At 39.6% G+C, this 19,550-nt stretch overlaps 1 protein-coding gene across 1 annotated transcript; it reads left to right on the top strand.

The window, feature by feature from the left end:
• Positions 1-7,627: 7,627 nt before the first annotated feature.
• On the top strand, positions 7,628-15,210 carry LOC309547146 (fibrinogen-like protein 1-like protein; the record flags this gene model as incomplete). The annotated part of the gene is made up of 3 exons (XM_082246932.1): positions 7,628-7,781; positions 13,105-13,260; positions 14,306-15,210. Exons 1-3 carry the CDS (start codon positions 7,778-7,780, stop codon positions 15,208-15,210), a joined length of 1,065 nt encoding a protein of 354 aa, XP_082103058.1. The 5' UTR covers positions 7,628-7,777.
• Between the last annotated feature and the right edge of the window lie 4,340 nt (positions 15,211-19,550).

Genomic DNA, 19,550 nt, shown 5'->3' with positions numbered 1-19,550 from the left:
TTTTTGCTTTGTGCACTGGTGCACTGGTGGACTTGGTTGAACTGCAAGGACAGAGGTCGACTTTAATGTCCAATAACAAAGTCGGTCTCTCCCACCCATTTGCTCTCTATATTGGGAAACCCTACTGTATTGAATTCTTGGCTTAGACATGGGATATATATATATATATATATATATATATATATATATATATATATATATACACATACATACATCTTTTTAAATGATTGGGATATCCCTCCATTTGACACGCTTAAGCAAAGGTATAAGCTTGATGCTAGGGATGTATTTCAGTACTTGCAAATTAAGCACTTTCTGCAATCCCAAAATCAAAACGCTACTGATCGTTTTTCTCTCACTGGTTTGAATAAACAATGGGTCCCAGGCCTCATATCATTGGTATACTCCTTATTTTTTGTTTTGGCAAATAATGTCCTCCCCTTTTATACAATGAAGTGGGACAAAGAGTTAGAAAATTACACATCAAAGAAGAATTGTCCCTGAACATGAATGAACGTGGCCAAAACTATGTTCTTGTGCTAGCTTTAGAGGCAAACTACAAGTTTCTTCTTCAGTTGTGTCTTGTACCTTTGAGGATCTCAAGGGCCATTCCAACTTAATCTTCTAAATTTTTTGGAGGATGTCATGTAGATGGTTTCTTCAAACACATTTGGTGGGATTGTCGAAAAGTGAGAAGATTCTGGAATAGGGTCTACCAAATGCTCTACAGGATTATGGTTAAAACCTTTTGTAGAAACCCTTATGAAGCCCTCTTAAACTATCAACCTGAGGAATGCACCAATACTCAATTTAAACTTGTCACACATATTCTTACAGTGACAAAGAGGGTTATAGCGAAAGCATAGAAGTCCCTAACAGTCCCCTTTGCTGAAGTCAAGCACCAAATTTCACAAATAGCTGTATTTGAAAGAATGATCACCAGGCAAAATAACAAGATGGCTAAATCCTATAAAATATGGGAACCATGGATTGATTTCTAAATGTCACCCTCTTTTGATACAGAGGCTCCTGTAGTGGTTGGAAGTGTAAAGCATGTGGGTGCTGAAAACTGTTGCTTTTCCCTTCTCCTCCTCCTTTTTTTTTCCTTCTTCCTCTCTCCTATCTATTCCTTCCTTTCTTTTTACCCTAGCCCCTCCCCCCCTTTTTCCCTTACCCTTCCTTCTGTTGTTTTTTTTCTGGGAGTGAGTGGACCTCAGTCTTGGCTACAGGTGTCGTAGTTTTTGTTTTTTTCTTTTTCTTTTTATCAATCTTTTTATTGGTTTTATAATGTAGTATAAAACATACAAATGTACATACACAATCACAGACATAAGCAGTCTCAGGCACTTACCCCACGCAGGGGCTTACAGAGGCAAAAAGGATTACAGTATAATAATCCAATGTAGCCTAGGGACTGTAACAAAGCAAACACAACCAACAACTTAGGAAGGCGTGTTCACATCTGACCATTAGAGACATGCCAACCCAAAAATCCAGTTCATCCTGGTACGACTAGTAAAACAACAGAGGATAATAACAGGATATGTGGAGAAGCATTAGACATCCACTACAGTGGAAGGTTCCGCCATCCATTTAGCCCAGGCCCTGCCATACTTCTTGGAGCAACCTCTATATGAATAAATATCTTTGTAGAAGGGCAACAGATTTTTAACCTATTTCCTAAGGAAAGGAGGGGTGGGGGCTGTTTTCCTTGCATAAAACAATAGGAGACCAATCACATTATCAATTACAGAGAGCACTTGTGCCCAGTACATACTTATTGCTGGAAAGGATCAAAAATATGAATAAAGTCACCTGGAAGATGCCCAAAGCGCCAACATTCTGAAGCGTGAGAGGGTCCCATTTTGTGCAATCGATAAGGGGTTAGGTAGGCCTTATGTACAATCTTAACCTTAATGAAGTGGTCTTGTAGGGAAACTAAGATCTTAAATGGGAAATCCCATACATCCTCCCAGTCCTCTAACTCTGGAGCATCAAGGGACCAGCACTGGCAGAGCACTGATAGCTCAGGAGAGGACACACAGAGGAGATGTGTATAGAGGGTTGAAGTCGGTTTTTCCGAGTACTCATAACTCAGGACCCGTTCAAGGTCTGAGGGCACCAACTGGATTGCACCAGGGAAAAATTTCCAAAGGAAATTGACAGATTAACCCTGGACGTCCGGTGGAGCGATGTGGAATAACCTTCACAGGCTTAGACTCGCAACCTCTCATCCTCATAAAGTTCACCAGGATGTTAAGCATAGAAGAAAAAAAAACTCCCATAGTGAAGTACGATTTAATACGAACACAGCAATTTATTGTATTGTGCTTACAACAGGTCTGTAAAAACACAGCATTCCAAACAAACAAATCAAGATGGCCAAAACGGGACCTGGCACTTAATGACACAAAGTACACCACCAGCCGTGGCCATCTTGATTTGTTTGTTTGGAATGCTGTGTTCAACCTGCTCTTTTCATCTTGAATTGTATGGACATTTTTGATATATGACATTTCATGCATATATTTTTAAGGTTATTGTTTATATGTGAATAGTGCTGCATGTGTCATCTTTTTTATCTTATATTTTTAATGATGTTGTGCTTGCCAAACTTAATTTTGGAAATTTAATAAAATGTACTGAACGGAAAAAAAAAAACCCTGTGTTCTTTTGCCCTGTACTGCATTCTAGAGAACCACCTAATATACTGTTATCTATTTCTATAAAAACCCTAGTGTAAAAGCCGTTCAAGCTCTCATTTCCAGTAAAAAAAAAGTTAATATAGATCTCTCTAATTTATCATAGCATTATTTCCTTTTTTTTGTATTATAGCAATGAATCCAGCAATTGGAAATGTTGAGGGCTTTGTAAAGTCATTATGAAATGGTTTCTCTCCTACAATACACTTGACAAACTCTCCAGAACACAATCCCTTTATTACTACAACTCATCTAAAGAAACAGCATGGAGTAGCAAAACCATACAGCTATTTATTGCCCTCAAAGGATGCAACAAAGATTAAAAATAAATCCCTATTGCAGCAGTATGAAGACTTTTCTTTAAGTTGAACTCCAGGCAAATAGCTAAATACACAACTGAAATACATATATGGGAGATGCTTTCCCTGCAAATAATTTGAATTTCTGTTCACCTAGTGCTGAGATTTTTACAGCCTTGCTATACATAGCACCCTGGTTGACTTTGCTGTAGTTAAAAAACACAACTAGATCACCATCCTGTTCTCTCCTTTTGATTGGACAACAAAGGAGCTGCAAAAGACATATAAGTTCATTTTTAAAGTGATTGTAAAGACTTGTTTTTTTTTTTTTTTATAAAAATACCAAACATGTTATACTTACCTGCTCTGTACAGTTGGTTTTGCACAGAGTAGCCCAGATCCTCCTCTTCTCCGGTCATTCTTCTGTTCTCCTGGCCCCTATCTTATAGTGAGTGCCCCCACAGCAAGCAGCTTGCTATGGGGGCACCCCAGCAGTGTCACAGCTCCCTGTGTCCATTCAGCCACGGAACTGCGGCCCCGGCCCCGCCCCCCTCTCTCTTCATTGGCTGACTGACTTTGATTGACAGCAGTGGGAGCCAATGGCGCTGCTGCTGTGTCTCAGACAATCAGGAGAGAGAGTCCCAGGACAGCCGAGGCAATCGTGGACATCGCTGGATAGAGATGGGTTCAGTTAAGAATTAGCGGGGCTAAGATGGACTGCCACATACAGAATTCTTTTTATCTTAATGCATAGAATGCATTTGGATAAAAAAACCTTCTGACTTTAAAACCCCTTCAAGCTCTCTCCTCCAATCAGCATAGTCTTTTCTGCACATGTGAATGCAGTACATCTGATTGCCCCACCAGTACTGCCCCTTTCTCTTCCAGTTTGAATGCTGCTGTACAGAGGATTAAAAGGAGCCTGAAGTCAAGTCATATTTAGGTATTTTGACTAGTTGTATTACAAAGAAATGTCATCATTATTAAATAAATACATAACTGTATCAATTGGTGTTTTTCACTATCTGTCTGGGGTTCAGCTGTAAAGGAAGTATATTTAGTACGTACAAATCTGAAAAAAAAATTGCAAATAGCTTGCTACCGGTGTTGCCATGAAACACTAAATGCCATATATTGCAGACTATGAAGACTATGCCTCTACACTACATGGAGATGTACTTATACACATTGAAACAGTGTAAAATATGGAATGCAGTCTGTTGTTCAATGATCCTTAAATCTGTTATTTGGGGTCACCTAATCACTGTTGGAATAGCTTTGGCAATGTATACACAGCTGTGCATTGGCATTGCTGGAGAAGTAGAACCTAAGTAAGCATAGTGCTAAAGGGTAAAATTTGCCTGACTAGTACTAAAAGTTTATAATTCATTGAATTAAATCTGTTTAAGGCCACATGGTTAATATTTTTGTTGGCCCCTAGCTGCCAAAGTAGGGACAAACTCTAACCCATATAAAAATGCTGCCTGACATTTAATACATTTTCTGGAGTCCTGATTGTACTAAGCCTTACCTCTTGGATTGATCAGGTTGTCTCAAGTAGGGATAAGCTTTTAGTTCGGACTGAACTTTGCTGATCTGAATTAGTCTAAAAGCCAAAACATCTTCCCATTCAGTGGGAGCCGAAAGCCATATTGTATATAGTATTTCTACTACTACTATACTGTATATGAAAGCTTCTGATGTCAGTGATCGAAAAAGGAGGAGTGGTGTCAGCACCCGCAAGCCCCACTCATTGCTGGTCAGAAATCCCTGGCCATGTAAAAAAAAGTATAGATAGCACTGACATCACTGACCAAAGATGGCCACATGGGCATTTTTGGACAGTGACATTACTGGGTTTAAGCAGCCCATTTGTTTACATATAGCAGCAAGGCCCGGGAGATGTCATTCGAAGCACGTTAAATTGTGCGATCTGACGAGTCAGCAGGTGTCGATCATCCTGATTGACAAAGATCTACATCTTTGGATGACATTATTTATGATGGATTTACATTGTGGAGCATTTTTTATTGTTTAATACAGGAAAAATATGTGTTTTTTTACAAAGTACTTTTTTTGTGAATGAGTAGGGATACTATGTTCTGTACCTCTTACCCATTCATGAAGGTGGGGTAGTATCTAGGGGATTAACGATTCTGATAATTCTCCTGTTCACAAAACCCCACGACCACCAGTCCTGGGTTATGCTGTTTACAGGAATTTTGCATTTTTATTGCTTCCCTTTAACCACTTAAGCCCCGGAAGATTTTACCCCCTTCCTGACCAGGGGGTTTTTTGCGATTTTTTACTGCGTGAATTTAACGGACAATTGTGCAGTCGTGCGACGCTGTACCTAAACGAATTTGATGTCTTTTTTTTTTCCACAAACAGAGCTTTCTTTTGGTGGTATTTGATCACCTGTGCGATTTTTACTTTTTGCGCTATAAACAAAAAAAGAGCGTAAATTTTGCAAAAATAGCAATATTTTTTCACATTTTTTTATATGAAATTCCCCCCCCCCCCCCAAAAAAATGTAAAAATCAAAATTTTTTAACATTTTTGGCCAATTTGTTTTCTGCTACATATGTTTGGTAAAAAAAATTGCAAAAAACGTATTTTGATTGGTTTGCACAAAAGTTATTGCGTTTACTAACTAAGGGAAAGATTTCGGTCATTTTTGGTGTTTTTTTTTAACGCGTAATGGCGGCGATCTGCGATTTTTTTTTGTGGTACTGCGACATTGCGGCGGACAGATCGGACCCTTGACTGACATTTTTGACACTTTTGGGGTTACCAGTGACATTACTGCAGTAATCAGTTCTATACATATGCACTGTTACTGCAAAATGACACTGGCAGGGAAGGGGTTAACTTTATTGGGGAGGGAGGGGTTAAGTGTGTCCCTAGGGGCGTGCTTTTTACTGTGATTGGCTGTGGCTACTAGTGATGTAACAGTGATCAACGGTCCTACATAGTAGAACCGTATGATCACTGTTTCTACACAGGGGAGAATGACAGGCGGCTTGTTTACATCAGCCGCCTGACTTTCTCCCTCTGTACCGACGATCGGCGATTGACCAGCGGACCTGACGCACTGACTTCCCTGTGAACGAGCCGCGGCGGGCGCGTGCCTCCACGGGCGCGCACCCGCCCGCTATTAGCTCACAAGGAAGTGACAGGCAAGCGACGTAGATCTATGTCACTTTGCCTGGCGGGTGCTGACCGCCGCAGTAAATAGTCGTGCGGCGGTCGGCAACCGGTTAAACATTAATAAAATCACCTCCTTTGCCTATTAGCCTAGAAAAGGGACATTACTGTTTTTTTTTTTTTAACATTCAGCGCCTATTAACTTGAGTGGGATTTGAATTCAGCTCCAAAACTTTGAATCTGTCAGTTCCTGCCTTGTTCTGCTATTTCCAGGGCTTTTTTAGAGGGAACGCGGGGGGGGGGGGGGAGATGCAGTCCTGGCACCTCCAGCACTAAATGGTTTTTTTGGCAAGGAGTGCTGGGGTGTACTGGAGGGTCTATTAATGTTGCCCGATGGGGGATCCTTTGTCGTTCTTGGGGATTTATTTTTGTGCGGGGGTCTATTGTTTCTGGCGGGGTTGTCTTATGTTTCTAGAAGGAAACTACTGTTGAGGGAGAGGTCTGTTGCTGGTGAGCCTGTGCAAATTTTAGCCTCAGTTTCCTGTTCTTAGCTGACAGGAGTGGCACCAGGTGTGGTCTGATGCTGCTGTAGCCCATCTGCTTTAGGGTTTGATGTGTTGTGCGTTCAGAGATGGTATTCTGCATACCTTGGTTGTAATGAGTGGTCATTTGAGCTATTGTTGCCTTTCTATCATTTCAAACCCATTCTCCTCCGACATCAACAGGGCATTTTCTCTTTTTCCGACCGTTCTCTGTATACCCTAGAGATGGTTGTGCCTGAAAATCCCGGTAGATCAGCAGTTTTTGAAATACTCAGATCAGTCCATCTGGCATCAACAAGCATGCCACATTCAAAGTCACTTAAATGCTCTCTCTTCACCATTCTGATGCTCGGTTTGACCTTCAGCAGGTTGTCTTCACCACATCTAGATGCCTAAATGCATTGAGTTACTGCCATGTGATTGGCTGATTAGCAATTTGTGTTAACAACCAATTGATGAGTGTATAATGCTAAGGGGTCTGTTTTTAACACACAATTCACACAATTGTTTGGGTCTTTGGTAAAAACATTTATAAATAGACTCCTAAGTCAATGTTTAAAGCTTTCTTTAATGTCTAGGATGGCACACCCTAAGCTCTGTATGGTACTGTAGCCTTTTCATAAACCATTTTTATCAATTTGTTCTTTTTTCGTAGAACAGAAATTGGAGATATATGTTCCTTTCAAACCATCTGTTACTCGGCTGCTCTACTTAGCTTTTTTTCGCTATCCCTGTCACTGTAGGACGTATAATCATTTCTCACTGCGTTCAATGCTCAGTATATAACACATTGCATCTCTTTCTGTATGTGTGCAGTCTTCCAGCTGAATCATTGTTCTGGCCTAATATCCAATATCCAGAGCAACGTTTCTATTTAAATCATAGAGCATATTTGTGTAAACTAGATAGATACTGGCGTTTCTCTAACAGGAGGCAGTAGTCGCTTTCACACCTAGTTATTAAACATCATTTATCTCTGGTTACCAGCTGTTCTGATAGAACATTCAAATCCCCTCCCAACATATAGACTGTATAAATAGAACGGCTGGGTCAGTGAGATACAGAGCCCAACTCTTCTTGGACAACAATGGGTAAGATACTCTGCTGAGCTTCTAGAAATGGGTTGATGATGTATTATTTAAGCACCTATATACTGAATAGGGCATTATATAGGTCTACTTATTCTATGTCCATAATGCATCCTGGGTAGTAGGTGACAGTAATAATAAGAATTTATTATCCAAAAGCAAATACTGTATAACTTCCAGTGGTCACCTTTAACGATCATACGTTATTGCTTTGCTACAGTATAATAATAGCAGCGTGTTCTATGTTACCGATTAGTGAAATTAAACTATAAAAGGGTGTATTCAAAAACATTTGCAGGGATAATCATCATTCCAAACTGTTTGTACATCTTATTTTTCAAATAGAGGCAAAATCGAATGTTATTAGGCTATTTTTTCCCCAGATTACTTCATGCAGAACAGGGCAAATCGGGAAAATAGCATGTTATGGCCACTAGATGGAGTTGAAAAACTTTTGAGTTAAAGTATAGCTAAAGGCAAAACTTTTTTGGGGGTTTTGGATAGAGTGGAGAAGGATTAGTACAAATGTCAGTTTTTATTGCTGTCTGTGCCTCCGTTAGGGAGATTCACCCTCTCCATTTATTCTGTTTACCATTATCATTTAAAGTGAAGGTAAAGGAAATCTCAAATTGTGGGTTGTCCCCAGAAAAGTAATAAAGGGGAAATTTTCTAATGGGGAAACTAGTCCTGGTGACCTGGGGGTCCCCAAGGAATTCCCTGAATTTGCAGGGATTTCCTCTCACTTTCTGTTTGGCTATGGGGCTGCAAGGGAAGGGAAATCTCCGCAATGGGACACAGGTGGCAAAAAAAATCTGACAGGGGTTATAATTTTCACTTGCTCTATCCAAAATGGAAAAAAAAAAAAGTTTTCCTATAGTTCTTCTTGTATGATTACTTATTTATTATGATCATTAGTTCAGCCTAGTGGCCCCAGATCAACTTTTCTTTTTTGTCTCTAGTGGCCATAATGTAGTATTTTCTGATCTACTCTATGAAGAACATTTGACCTGGAGAGAAAATAGCTTATTAACATTCAGTTTTGCCTCTATTTGCTCCACCAGAACAAATGTACATAAAGTTTCACAAGATAAATAGCTTTGCATTTTTTTAATTAAACTTCAAAGTGTAATTGAAGCTTAAACCTTTTTTAGTTTTTCAGAAAAGGGAAAACACTACAACAGGTTTTTACTGTTTTTTGACTCCCTTCATGTTGACAATGTTGCCACCTAGACAGTAAGTGAAGGTTCATATCCCCATCAGGGAATACAATATTATTAAAAAGAAGCTTTGCACAAAATATTCCCATTGAGAAAAGTGTAGGGGGTAATTCCCCCGCCTTTGGAGAGATTTGTTTTTCCATTCTTGTTGTGTCTTTAGGACAGGAATTAAGGGGGTATCTCCCCAAAGAAGATACAGAACACAGATGATTTAATCTGTACACACTCTGAGAGTTGATTTATTCTGTACACGCTCTGTTTAAACTACACATAATGGTTTGGCAAGGTACCACTTTATTGTTAAATTATAAAATTACAATCTTTAATGTAAAAATTCTACATTTGAACATTAAACAACAAACAAATGGCCACTTCCAGACAAATACAAGGAATTGTTTGTAGCACGAAGTAAGATCTACACATTGGGGGGGATTTACTAAAACTGTGCACACAGAATCTGGTGCAGCTTGGCAAAATAACCAATCAGCTTCTAGGTTTTAGCCCATGCTCACATTGAGCCGATCTGACATGCGATTTGACATGTCAAATTGTATGCCAAATCGGAGCCTAATGGCACCGTCTGAATCGGTGCGACGCCGACTTTGCTGCGCCTCACCGATTCCCAAACGTAGTTTCTGCACTACTTTTGGTGACTTCGGGGGCAATTTCAATAGACATCTGTGCAGGAACCCCCACAGATGTCTGTCAAATGCCCCCCTCTGATGTAGGACTGAAATGCTGGTTTGAAATTTCGATTTTCGATTTTGAAATCACGATTTCGAACCCGCCCTTAGTGTGAACCTAGGCTGATTGTCAATTCTTAATTGAACAAGCTGAAGTTAGCTGATTTGTTTCTACTCACAGCTGCACCAGATTCTGTGTGCACCAGTTTTAGTAAATCTCCCCCATTGATTAGTTGTTTTGAAAAATGCTGATTAACATTTAAGAGGTACTGACAGTACTATTTCATACAACTGGCAAGTGGGTTCTTTAATTTCTGCATAATATTGACCATAGGGTTAAGGTCAGATCAGGATTCCCTTCCAGGAAAAGTATGGTGTATTTTCAGCTGAGTTGTATTATTTATGTTTTTTACTTAAGTGGTTTTTAATAATGTGACTTTCACATTTTTACAAGCCTGTATTTTATTTATTTATTTATTTATTTTTTTTGTTTATAAGCTGTTTATTAAAATGATAGCATACAAAATGTGTACAGCCAAAACATGTCTAGAAAGGTGTTACAAAGTTATGACTTATATATATAATTTCCAGCAATTGCAAAGTAACAAAACATGTTTACAGACACTAACTACACATAGCACATAAAATCTATCTAAGAATTTGTGACTGTTGGAAGACCATAGGTCTTATTCATCAGAAAACGTATCAGTGTATCAGAAAGAGTGTGGAATAGTCTTTCCATTAACATTATATTGTTTATTCTTTCCAAAATGTATAGGACAGGACTGGCGGAGGATTTCCAATTTAGGTCAATTGTGTGGCTACACAGATAGTGTGGATCAGTTTTTCCAAGTGGTAGTGCATGAGATTCAAATTTAATCCATGGGACTTTAAAATGTATTATATTCCATTGAGCCAGCTGTGTAACTCTGGCTGCTAAACTGTATAACCCAAATCTGGGGGAGGCCAAGGCCTCCTGAGGTTTCAGAACTATATAGTCTATGTTTGGAAACTCCAGGGAGCCTATCTGACCACATACATTTATTTATGTCTCTTTGGAGGCTATCTAGAAAAGATTTCGGGATTGAAAGGTAGGGCTTTAAATAGATAGAAAAATGTTGAAAGTATGGTCAGATTGCATTTTAATATCATTTTTATTGTATTAAATGTTGGGATTTCCTCTAGCCAATAGAGGAAACTTTCATTGGTTCAGCCCTATCCCACTGTTTCTTGTTTATAGCTGAACTACAGGCAAACAGCTAAATACACAGATGGACTATAAAGAAGCTGTCTTACCTGCTAAAGGACTTGTACTTCTATCAATTCGATCCTAAAGGCCCGTACACACGATAAGAAAATCTGTAGGGAAAATTCGTCCGACGACCGTTCTGCCAATTTTCAGATTGTTAGTATGGTGCTTTCGACAGCCAACTCCGACTTTTCGGCTGACAAAATCCTGATGTGCAGGCTATAAAATTCTTGTCGTCTATAATACAACATCCAATTGTCGTCTCATTAGTACAGATTTCCACGGAAAAAAATCTTAAGAGCAAGACTAGGCATGCTCAGAGACGAAAGAACACATACAAAGCAATCCAACACATGACATCACTTCTGAAGTAGAATTCTGTCGTACGGGAAAATAACCTCTTCACTTTCCACATCAGACTAGCATGCCACAAAAAACGGACGACAGATCGTTCGATAATCTGATCGTGTGTACGGGGCTTAAGGCTGGAAACACTATACAGCTTTTGTAGGTAGATTTCCTTTAGATTTACCGTCAACTATGTAGTGCAAGGGCTTGCCTGACTGCATACAAATTGAAAGTGTTTAGGATTGACCTCATATTATATGGTTTTGGTAAATCTAAAGGAAAGAAATCTAGAGAAAGTTGTATAGTGTGTATCTGGCTTTAGAATTACATGGTCCTGCCACTGGGGATGAGGGACTCTGCCTGGTTTTTGATTTACTGATAGTTCAGCGAATTCTGTTCGAAATTCGGTGACTCCAAAGTTAGCAGAAAATCACACTGAAGTCTTTTTGAAGTGGGGGAGATCCTGTTAATAGGTTCTACCTTTTTTTAAAATGATAATAGGTAAAGTATTGTAAATATGTTTTGGGGAGCTAGGCACTATCAATGAGGACATCTGTCAAATTATACTTTACACTGGAGAGAGGGCATTTTTAAGAGGCTTTAAGGGCAACGTCAAAATACACAAATAATTTAAATAACATGCTTAGAAATGCTTATTATTCCTGGACAGTCTCAGAGACAGTTTACACATGTAGCACATATTTGGCTATAGAACTGAGTCATTTTTATTTCTCTTATAATTAGCTTGATTTACATACAGCAGCACCGACCCAAAAATAAGCTTTTTTTCAGGTCATTTTAACAGCAATAACGCTTTTTATTATAGATTATAGGTTATAGATCTGCCAGACATTGGCCAATCGATCGTAAAGTCCCTGTTCTAACTGATATTAACATTTTTCTTCTTTTTTTTTTTTTCTTAATTCATTCTTTTTTTTGGTCGACCAATCACCAGGGTGAACAGTAGAGTATACCAAAACAGACTTACAAGTTGTAATGTAAGAGCATGAACACAAGATGACTGCTTTCTGTTGAACTGCAGAGACTGAGACTACATATGCTACAGCAATGCAAAACTGCCCTGCATAGGACGTTTTTAATAAGGGGGGAACTAGTCAAAATGTGCTAGAGACAGAGTATAAGCAGGTGTTATACTACAAGAATTAACAGATTAAAGATGATACAGCAGTGTGAATTTGGTCCGGAGGTTCCTTTTAATTAGCAAGTCTTGGCCCAAATTTACCACAGGCAAAGTACAGGTAGGAGTTTTACTACAAGAATTAGGATATTGCAGAGGATACAGCAGTTTTTTTTATTTTCTTTCAAACCATACTATCAACATAAAATAAAAATCAAGAAACCCCCAAAAGAAATTAGGTACCAGCCTAATTTTTTAAGATGGAAGCCCTGTACCAAACAATTTGTTAGGGCCCCAGACAATTTAAAAAGCTGTGGGGTGTTTTATCTTGCATTGTTCGCTCAAGACCAAGAGATCAGTTTTGGGTAAAATCAGCTGAATCTGCACAGACATTTGCATTTCTGAGCATTAATGGGAGTTTGAAGCTTAAGATTTATTGCAATTAGAGTATGCAGTTAAAGACGTATTGCAACCAATTACACAGGTTGTTCAGTTTTATCAAAATGTCTTGACAAGTGCACTTATAAGGTTTGAAAGGTTTGCACTTAGTATTGTAAGGAGTTGACATATTTGGTTAAACAGTATTGCCTACTAATCTAGATAAGATATATGGATCTTAAATAAATGCTATTTTTTAAAATTGTTTAATTTTATTACAAGATCGTAAAACATCCACATACCGTTTTTACAGGGGTCCAAGGGATGTATGGGTCTCTGTCATTGTTACTCTTGGCTGGATGTGCTCTTTATGGGAATACACTGGAGCTGTCTGCAATATTGAAGCTTCAGAATGGTCATATGTTAAATGGAATTAAGGCTGAAAATATCTTGAACTACCCAAACAGTGGTAAGTGACACATATTTTTAGTTTCAGTTGGCTGGCTCAGCTCTGTATCCAGTAGGTGCACCATGCAAACAAAAGACTAAACAGCGCTACGCATTTTTAGTTCCAAATGAATAGACCCCTTCCCAGTCCAGCAAAAGTCACTTTTCACTTTTATGATAATAGATACATTTGATATGTTCAGGTTGCAAAAAAAAAAAAAAAAATGTATTAGTGTTGACGTAATTAAAATGTTTAATTGTATAAAAGGTCAGCATAAAGATTTGTCATATGTTCTTTTTTTTCCAAGGCTGTACAAGGATTAACCTGATTGACATCAATCTTATTTTTTAACCTTATTTTTTAACTTTATAAAGCCCGTTTTTAGTTTGGGATAGGGTGGTTGAGGGATAGAGTTTTTTATTGCTGTCTATATCCCCACTGGCTAGATTCACTCTCTCTATTTGCCCTGGTGACTGTTGTCCAAATTTTTGAGTCACCAGAACAAATATAGTGGGGACATTTTCCAATGGGGATACTTGTTCTGTTGACAGCTGTCTAAGAGGTCATTTTAAATGGTTTCTTTTTGCGTTTATTATGTCATTGTTAAGCATACACGGTAACAAGTGAAGAGAAATCTGACCAATAGAATAGACATTGCAAATTTAGAGATACCCTAACTGTTTAACAGTTTGATATAAAATGTCTCCATGTACAATACATTTGTGGCAATTTGAATCAAGAATGGTTGGATTTATGATTCATTTAAAGAAAAGTAGTTTGGTAAACTTGCCTAAAAGATGCAAAATGCCTCTGGTTGTCACTGATTTGTTGCTTTGGATTTCTACAATCATCAACACTCTCTACATAAACTTTTTCAATAAGCTAATGCAGTATATAATGGCTTGACTTTGTAGAATATTATGGTTCGTGCATTCATAATAAACATTATATTGTTATAACATGTGTACATTTTTTTTTTATGTGAAATCTTTATTAATAAACCTTTCTTTAATTCCACTGTTGTACTGATAATGCAGATTATAAATGGTAGTGTTTTTCTTGACAGCTAAATCTTACCCAGAAAGTTGCACGGCAATAAATCATGGAAGCAGTGGTCTATATGTCATAGAGCCAATACCAGAGAAGCGCCTACTGGTACGTTGTGAATTTGGCGAAGATGGAGGGTGGACCGTCATACAGAAAAACTGCAAAAAAACCCCAAAGATTTGGGATACCACATGGGAGTGCTACAAGAAAGGTTTTGGAGACTTACAAAGTGATCACTGGCTGGGCAATGAAAATATCCACATACTGAGCACACAAAAGTTGCATCACATTCGATTTAGAGTGCGCTCTGCTTATGGTACACAGCATTTGGCCAACTATGATTCCTTTGCTCTTGAGGAGGAACAAAGCTGTTATAGAATACGATTAGGACGATATTCTGGTAATGCTGGAGATGCCATGACATCCGGACAGCCTAGCGCAGGACATGATAATATGAGATTCTCTACCCGTGATCGTGACAATGATTTATCAGGAACCAACTGTGCATACATTGGTGGTGGGGGGTGGTGGTATGACAACTGCAGGTTTGCCAATCTTAATACTGGCTCTGGCATTTACTGGCAGCAGTTATGCAAAGGAGATTGTCAATCTAGTGATATACTTATTCAGCCAGTTTACAGCTGCCCAGAAGATGAAGGAGGAGATGGTGGTGGGGATGGAGGCGATGGTGGTGGGGATGGAGGAGATGGTGGTGGAGGAGATGGAGGTGGCGGTGATGGTGGTGGAGGAGATGGAGGTGGCGGTGATGGTGGTGGAGGAGATGGAGGTGGTGGTGATGGGGGTGGAGGAGATGGAGGTGGCGGAGGAGATGGAGGTGGTGGTGGAGACGGAGGTGGTGGTGGTGGAGGTGGTGATGGAGATAATGACGACTCAACACCAAATCCATGTCAATATGACAAATAAGCTATTGTTATTGTTGCTAAGTGATTGTATGTACTTGGTAGGTTATTTTATGCTTATGCTTTTTAATGCATTGTAGCTAAATCAATGTATAAGCTCACAGAAACCTAAATATTAAGTAAGCATTAAAGGATGTTATAAATTAAGATCTTGTGTGTTGATTTTGAATACACAACAGTCTGGTGCATAACCTCACAGCATGGGAAATCAGCTAGTTTCCTAAACTATGTAAAGTTTAGTTTAACCACTTACATACAGAGCAGTTACACACCCCCTTCCTGCCCAGACCAATTTTCAGCTTTCAGTGCTCTCACATTTTGAATGATAATTACTCAGTCATGCAACGCTATACCCAATCAAAGTTTTTATCATTTTTTTTTCACACAAATAGAGCTTTCTTTTGGTAGTATTTAACCACCACTTGGTTTTTAATTTTTTTGCGATATAAGTGAAAAAAAGTGAAATTTAAAAAAAAAAAAAACAATTTTGTTTTAGTTTCTATTAAAAATTTTTGGAAATAAGTAATTTTTTCATAAATTTGGGCCAAAATTTATACTACTACATATCTTTGGTAAAAAATAACCCAAATTAGTGGTTATTATTTAGTCTGCATGAAAGTTATAGAGTCTACAAGCTATGGTGCCAATCATTGAAAATTGATCACACCTTCTGTACCAACGGCCTATCTCATTTCTTGAGGCCCTGAAATGTCAGGACAGTACAAATACCCCCCAAATGACCCCTTTTTGGAAAGGGAACAGTCTGGGGTATTTAGTAAGAGGCATGGTGAGTTTTTTGAAGTTGTAATTTTTTCCCACAATTCTTGGGAATTTACATTCTGCTACTCCTCCTGAGTATGGCAATCCCAAATGTGTGAGACTTTTACACATACAGAGGCCCAAAATGCAAGGAGCACCATTAGGTGTTCTAGGAGCATAAATTACACATATAATTTCCTAACGACCTATCACACTTTTGAAGGCCCTGGAGCACCAGGACAATGGAATTACCCACAAAATGACCCCATTTTGGAAAGCAAACACCCCAACGTATATTTCTATGAGGCATAATGAGTCTTTTGAACATGTCATTTTTTTCCACAAGTTTTTGGAAAATGTGGAAAGAAAATGAAAACTTTTTTTTACACAAAGTTGTCAATTTAGAGAGATATTGCTAACACATAGCATGTGTATAGCAAAAATGACACCCCAAAATACATTCTGCTACTCCTCCTGAGTATGGTGATACCACATATGTGGGACTTTGTCACAGCATAGCCATATACAGAGGCCCAACATGCAAGGAGCACCGTCAGGTGTTCTAAGAGCATAAATTTTGAAGGCCCTGGAGCACCACGACAAGGGAATTACCCACAAAATGACCCCATTTTGGAAAGCAAACACCCCAATATATATTCTATGAGGCATAATGAGTATTTTGAACATGTCATTTTTTTTCCACAAGTTTTTGGAAAATGTGGAAAGAAAATGAAAACGCATTTGTTTTTTTTTTTTACACAAAGTTGTCAATTTATGAGATATTTCTAACACATAGCATGTACATAGTAAAAATGACACCCAAAAATACATTCTGCTACTCCTCCTGAGTATGGCAATACCACATATGTGAAACTTTGTCACAGCATAGCCACAGACAAAGGCCCAACATTCAAGAAGCACCGTCAGGTGTTCTAGGGGCATAAATTACACATATAATTTCATTACAACCAATCACACTTTTCAAGGCCCTGGAACACCAGGACAATGCAAACCCCCACAAAATGACCCCATTTTGCACCCCAACACATAATCTAGGAGGCATGGGCTGCAGATAGGTACTCAGGTACTTTGATGAGCTGCAGATAGGTACTCAGGTATTCTGATGGACTGCAGACAGTACTCAGGTATTCTGATGGGTTAGAGACAGGTACTCGGGTAATCTGATGTGCTGGAGACAGGTACTCAGGTACTTTGGGCTGGAGACAGGTACTCGGGTACTCTGGGCTGGAGACAGGTACTCTGATGGGCTACAGAGAGGTACTCGGGTACTATGATGGGCTGCAGAGAGGTATTCGGGTACTCTGATGGGCTGGAGACAGGTACCCGGATACTTTGATGTGCAGGAGACAGGTACTCAGGTACTCTTTAGGGCTGCAGATAGGTACTCAGGTACCCTGATGGGCTGGAGACAGGTACTCAGGTATTCTGATGAGCTGCAGATAGGTACTCTGAAGGGTTGGAGACAGTTACTCGGGTACTCTGATGACAGGTACTCAGGTACTCTGATGGGCTGGTGACAGATACTTGGGTACGCTGCTGACATGTTCTCGGGTACTCTGATGGGCTGCAGAGAGGTACTTGAGTACTCTGATGGGCTGCAAAGAGGTAATTGGGTTCTCAGATGGGGTGGAGACAGGTACTCGGGTCCTCTGGGCTGGAGACAGGTACTCGGGTACTCCAATGACAGGTACTCGGGTACTCTGATGGGATATAGAGAGGTACTTGGTTACTCTGATGGGCTGGTGACAGGTACTCAGGTACTCCAATGACAGGTACTCGGGTACTCCGATGACAGATACTCGGGTACTCTGCTGACAGGTACTCGGGTACTCTAATGACAGGTACTCGGGTACTCTAATGACAGGTACTCAGAGTACCCGAGTACCTGTCATCAGAGCACCTGAGTACCTGTCATCAGAGTATCCAGGTACCTGTCACCAGGCTGGTGACAGGTACTTTGATGGGCTAGTGACAGGTACTTTCATGGGTTACTGACAGGTACCCTTTATTGGGGGGCAATCAGTGTGTTTTAGGGTGCACTGTGATCGGTAACTAGCTGTTACCGCAATCTCCTCCTCACACAGGATCAGTGTGTGAGGAGGAGAACACAGTAACAGCTAGTTACCGTGTTCTCTGTTGACATTCTGTGACCGGCTATGATTGACCGGCTATGATTGGACACAGCCAGTCACATGGTAAAGAGTCAATTTCATTGGCACTTTAACCCTAATCAGGGATGGACTGTGTCAGAGTGACACTCTCCATACCGATTGCCGCTCTGCGCACCCCTGGGGGCACGCAGGAGTGGCGTGCATAAGGAAAGGGCATGTGGCCGGCTGTGATTGGACACAGCTGGTCACAAGGTAAAAAGCCATTTTTTTAATGGCTCTTTACACCGATCGGGGATGGGCTGTGTCCTGGCGGACACGCCGCATCCCCGATTGCCACGCTGCGCGCCCCCAGGGTGGCGGGAGATCAGCTGAAACAGGCGGATGTCATATGACGGCCGTCCGGATCGAGGAGATGTTCCTGCCTGCGTCATATTACTATGGCCCAGTATGGAACTGGTTAAAGATTTAATTATTTGATTCAAAACTAAAATCCATCAAAAGATTGTATTTGGTAATGGATCAATAGTGGTTGGTTCAGCTGCCCAAGCTTATCATGTTTCAGGTATTCCATTAGTGAGATCACCACTGCAAAGTTCCCTGTTTTGCCACCTTCTAGAACAAACAACTAGACTATATCCTGAGAAAGTAACCACGGGTTCCTAAAATTCTTTGTAATCAAAGTGTTACTAAACCCACAAAAGTAATATCAGTCTGTATATGCAGTAAAGCATGCTTGTTATACTCACTGTGGAACCTAAGGGGTTTATCCTCTGCATTGTGTAAAAAGGCTGTTTGATCCTGTCTTCTATGATTCTCCCCTTCTTCCATAGTCCCCAATCCATCTCCTGATAGAACAGAGCCTTTGCAGTAACTCTGCACATACTCAGTTTTTATCGTGTATGGCTAGTTGTTTTTTTTTTTTTCTTGTTAGGGTGCATGTGATGAAATGAAAACTCCTCCTACAAGCTTTAACCAGACACTGATAGAAGTCACAAGACTGCTATATACTGCTAATCAGAAAAGGTATTTAGCAGTTTATTTTAAACTAAAAAAAATTGCATTTCCATGTTCTGCGTACTGAGGAAGACCAGATATAGTGAATGCAGGCTCCTGGGTTTAGTTACAGTTTAAGGCAGATTTTTAAGCGCTTAATAATACTGTAAGGCTCTTGAGGCATACAGTATCTCACAAAAGTGAGTACACCCCTCACATTTTTGTAAATATTTTTTTATATCTTTTCATGTGACAACACTGAAGAAATTACACTTTGCTACAATGTAAAGTAGTGAGTGTACAGCTTGTATAACAGTGTACGTTTTCTCTCCCGTCAAAATAACTCAACACACAGCCATTAATATCTAAACCGCTGTCAACAAAAGTGAGTACACCCCTAAGTGAAAATGTCCAAATTGGGCCCAATTAGCCATTTTTCCTCCCCGGTGTCATGTGACTC

Source organism: Pelophylax lessonae (assembly GCF_965119305.1).
Source record: "Pelophylax lessonae genome assembly, chromosome: 2".
In the NCBI taxonomy this organism is placed as follows: domain Eukaryota; kingdom Metazoa; phylum Chordata; class Amphibia; order Anura; family Ranidae; genus Pelophylax; species Pelophylax lessonae.
This window is presented reverse-complemented; position numbering and strand designations above follow the sequence as displayed.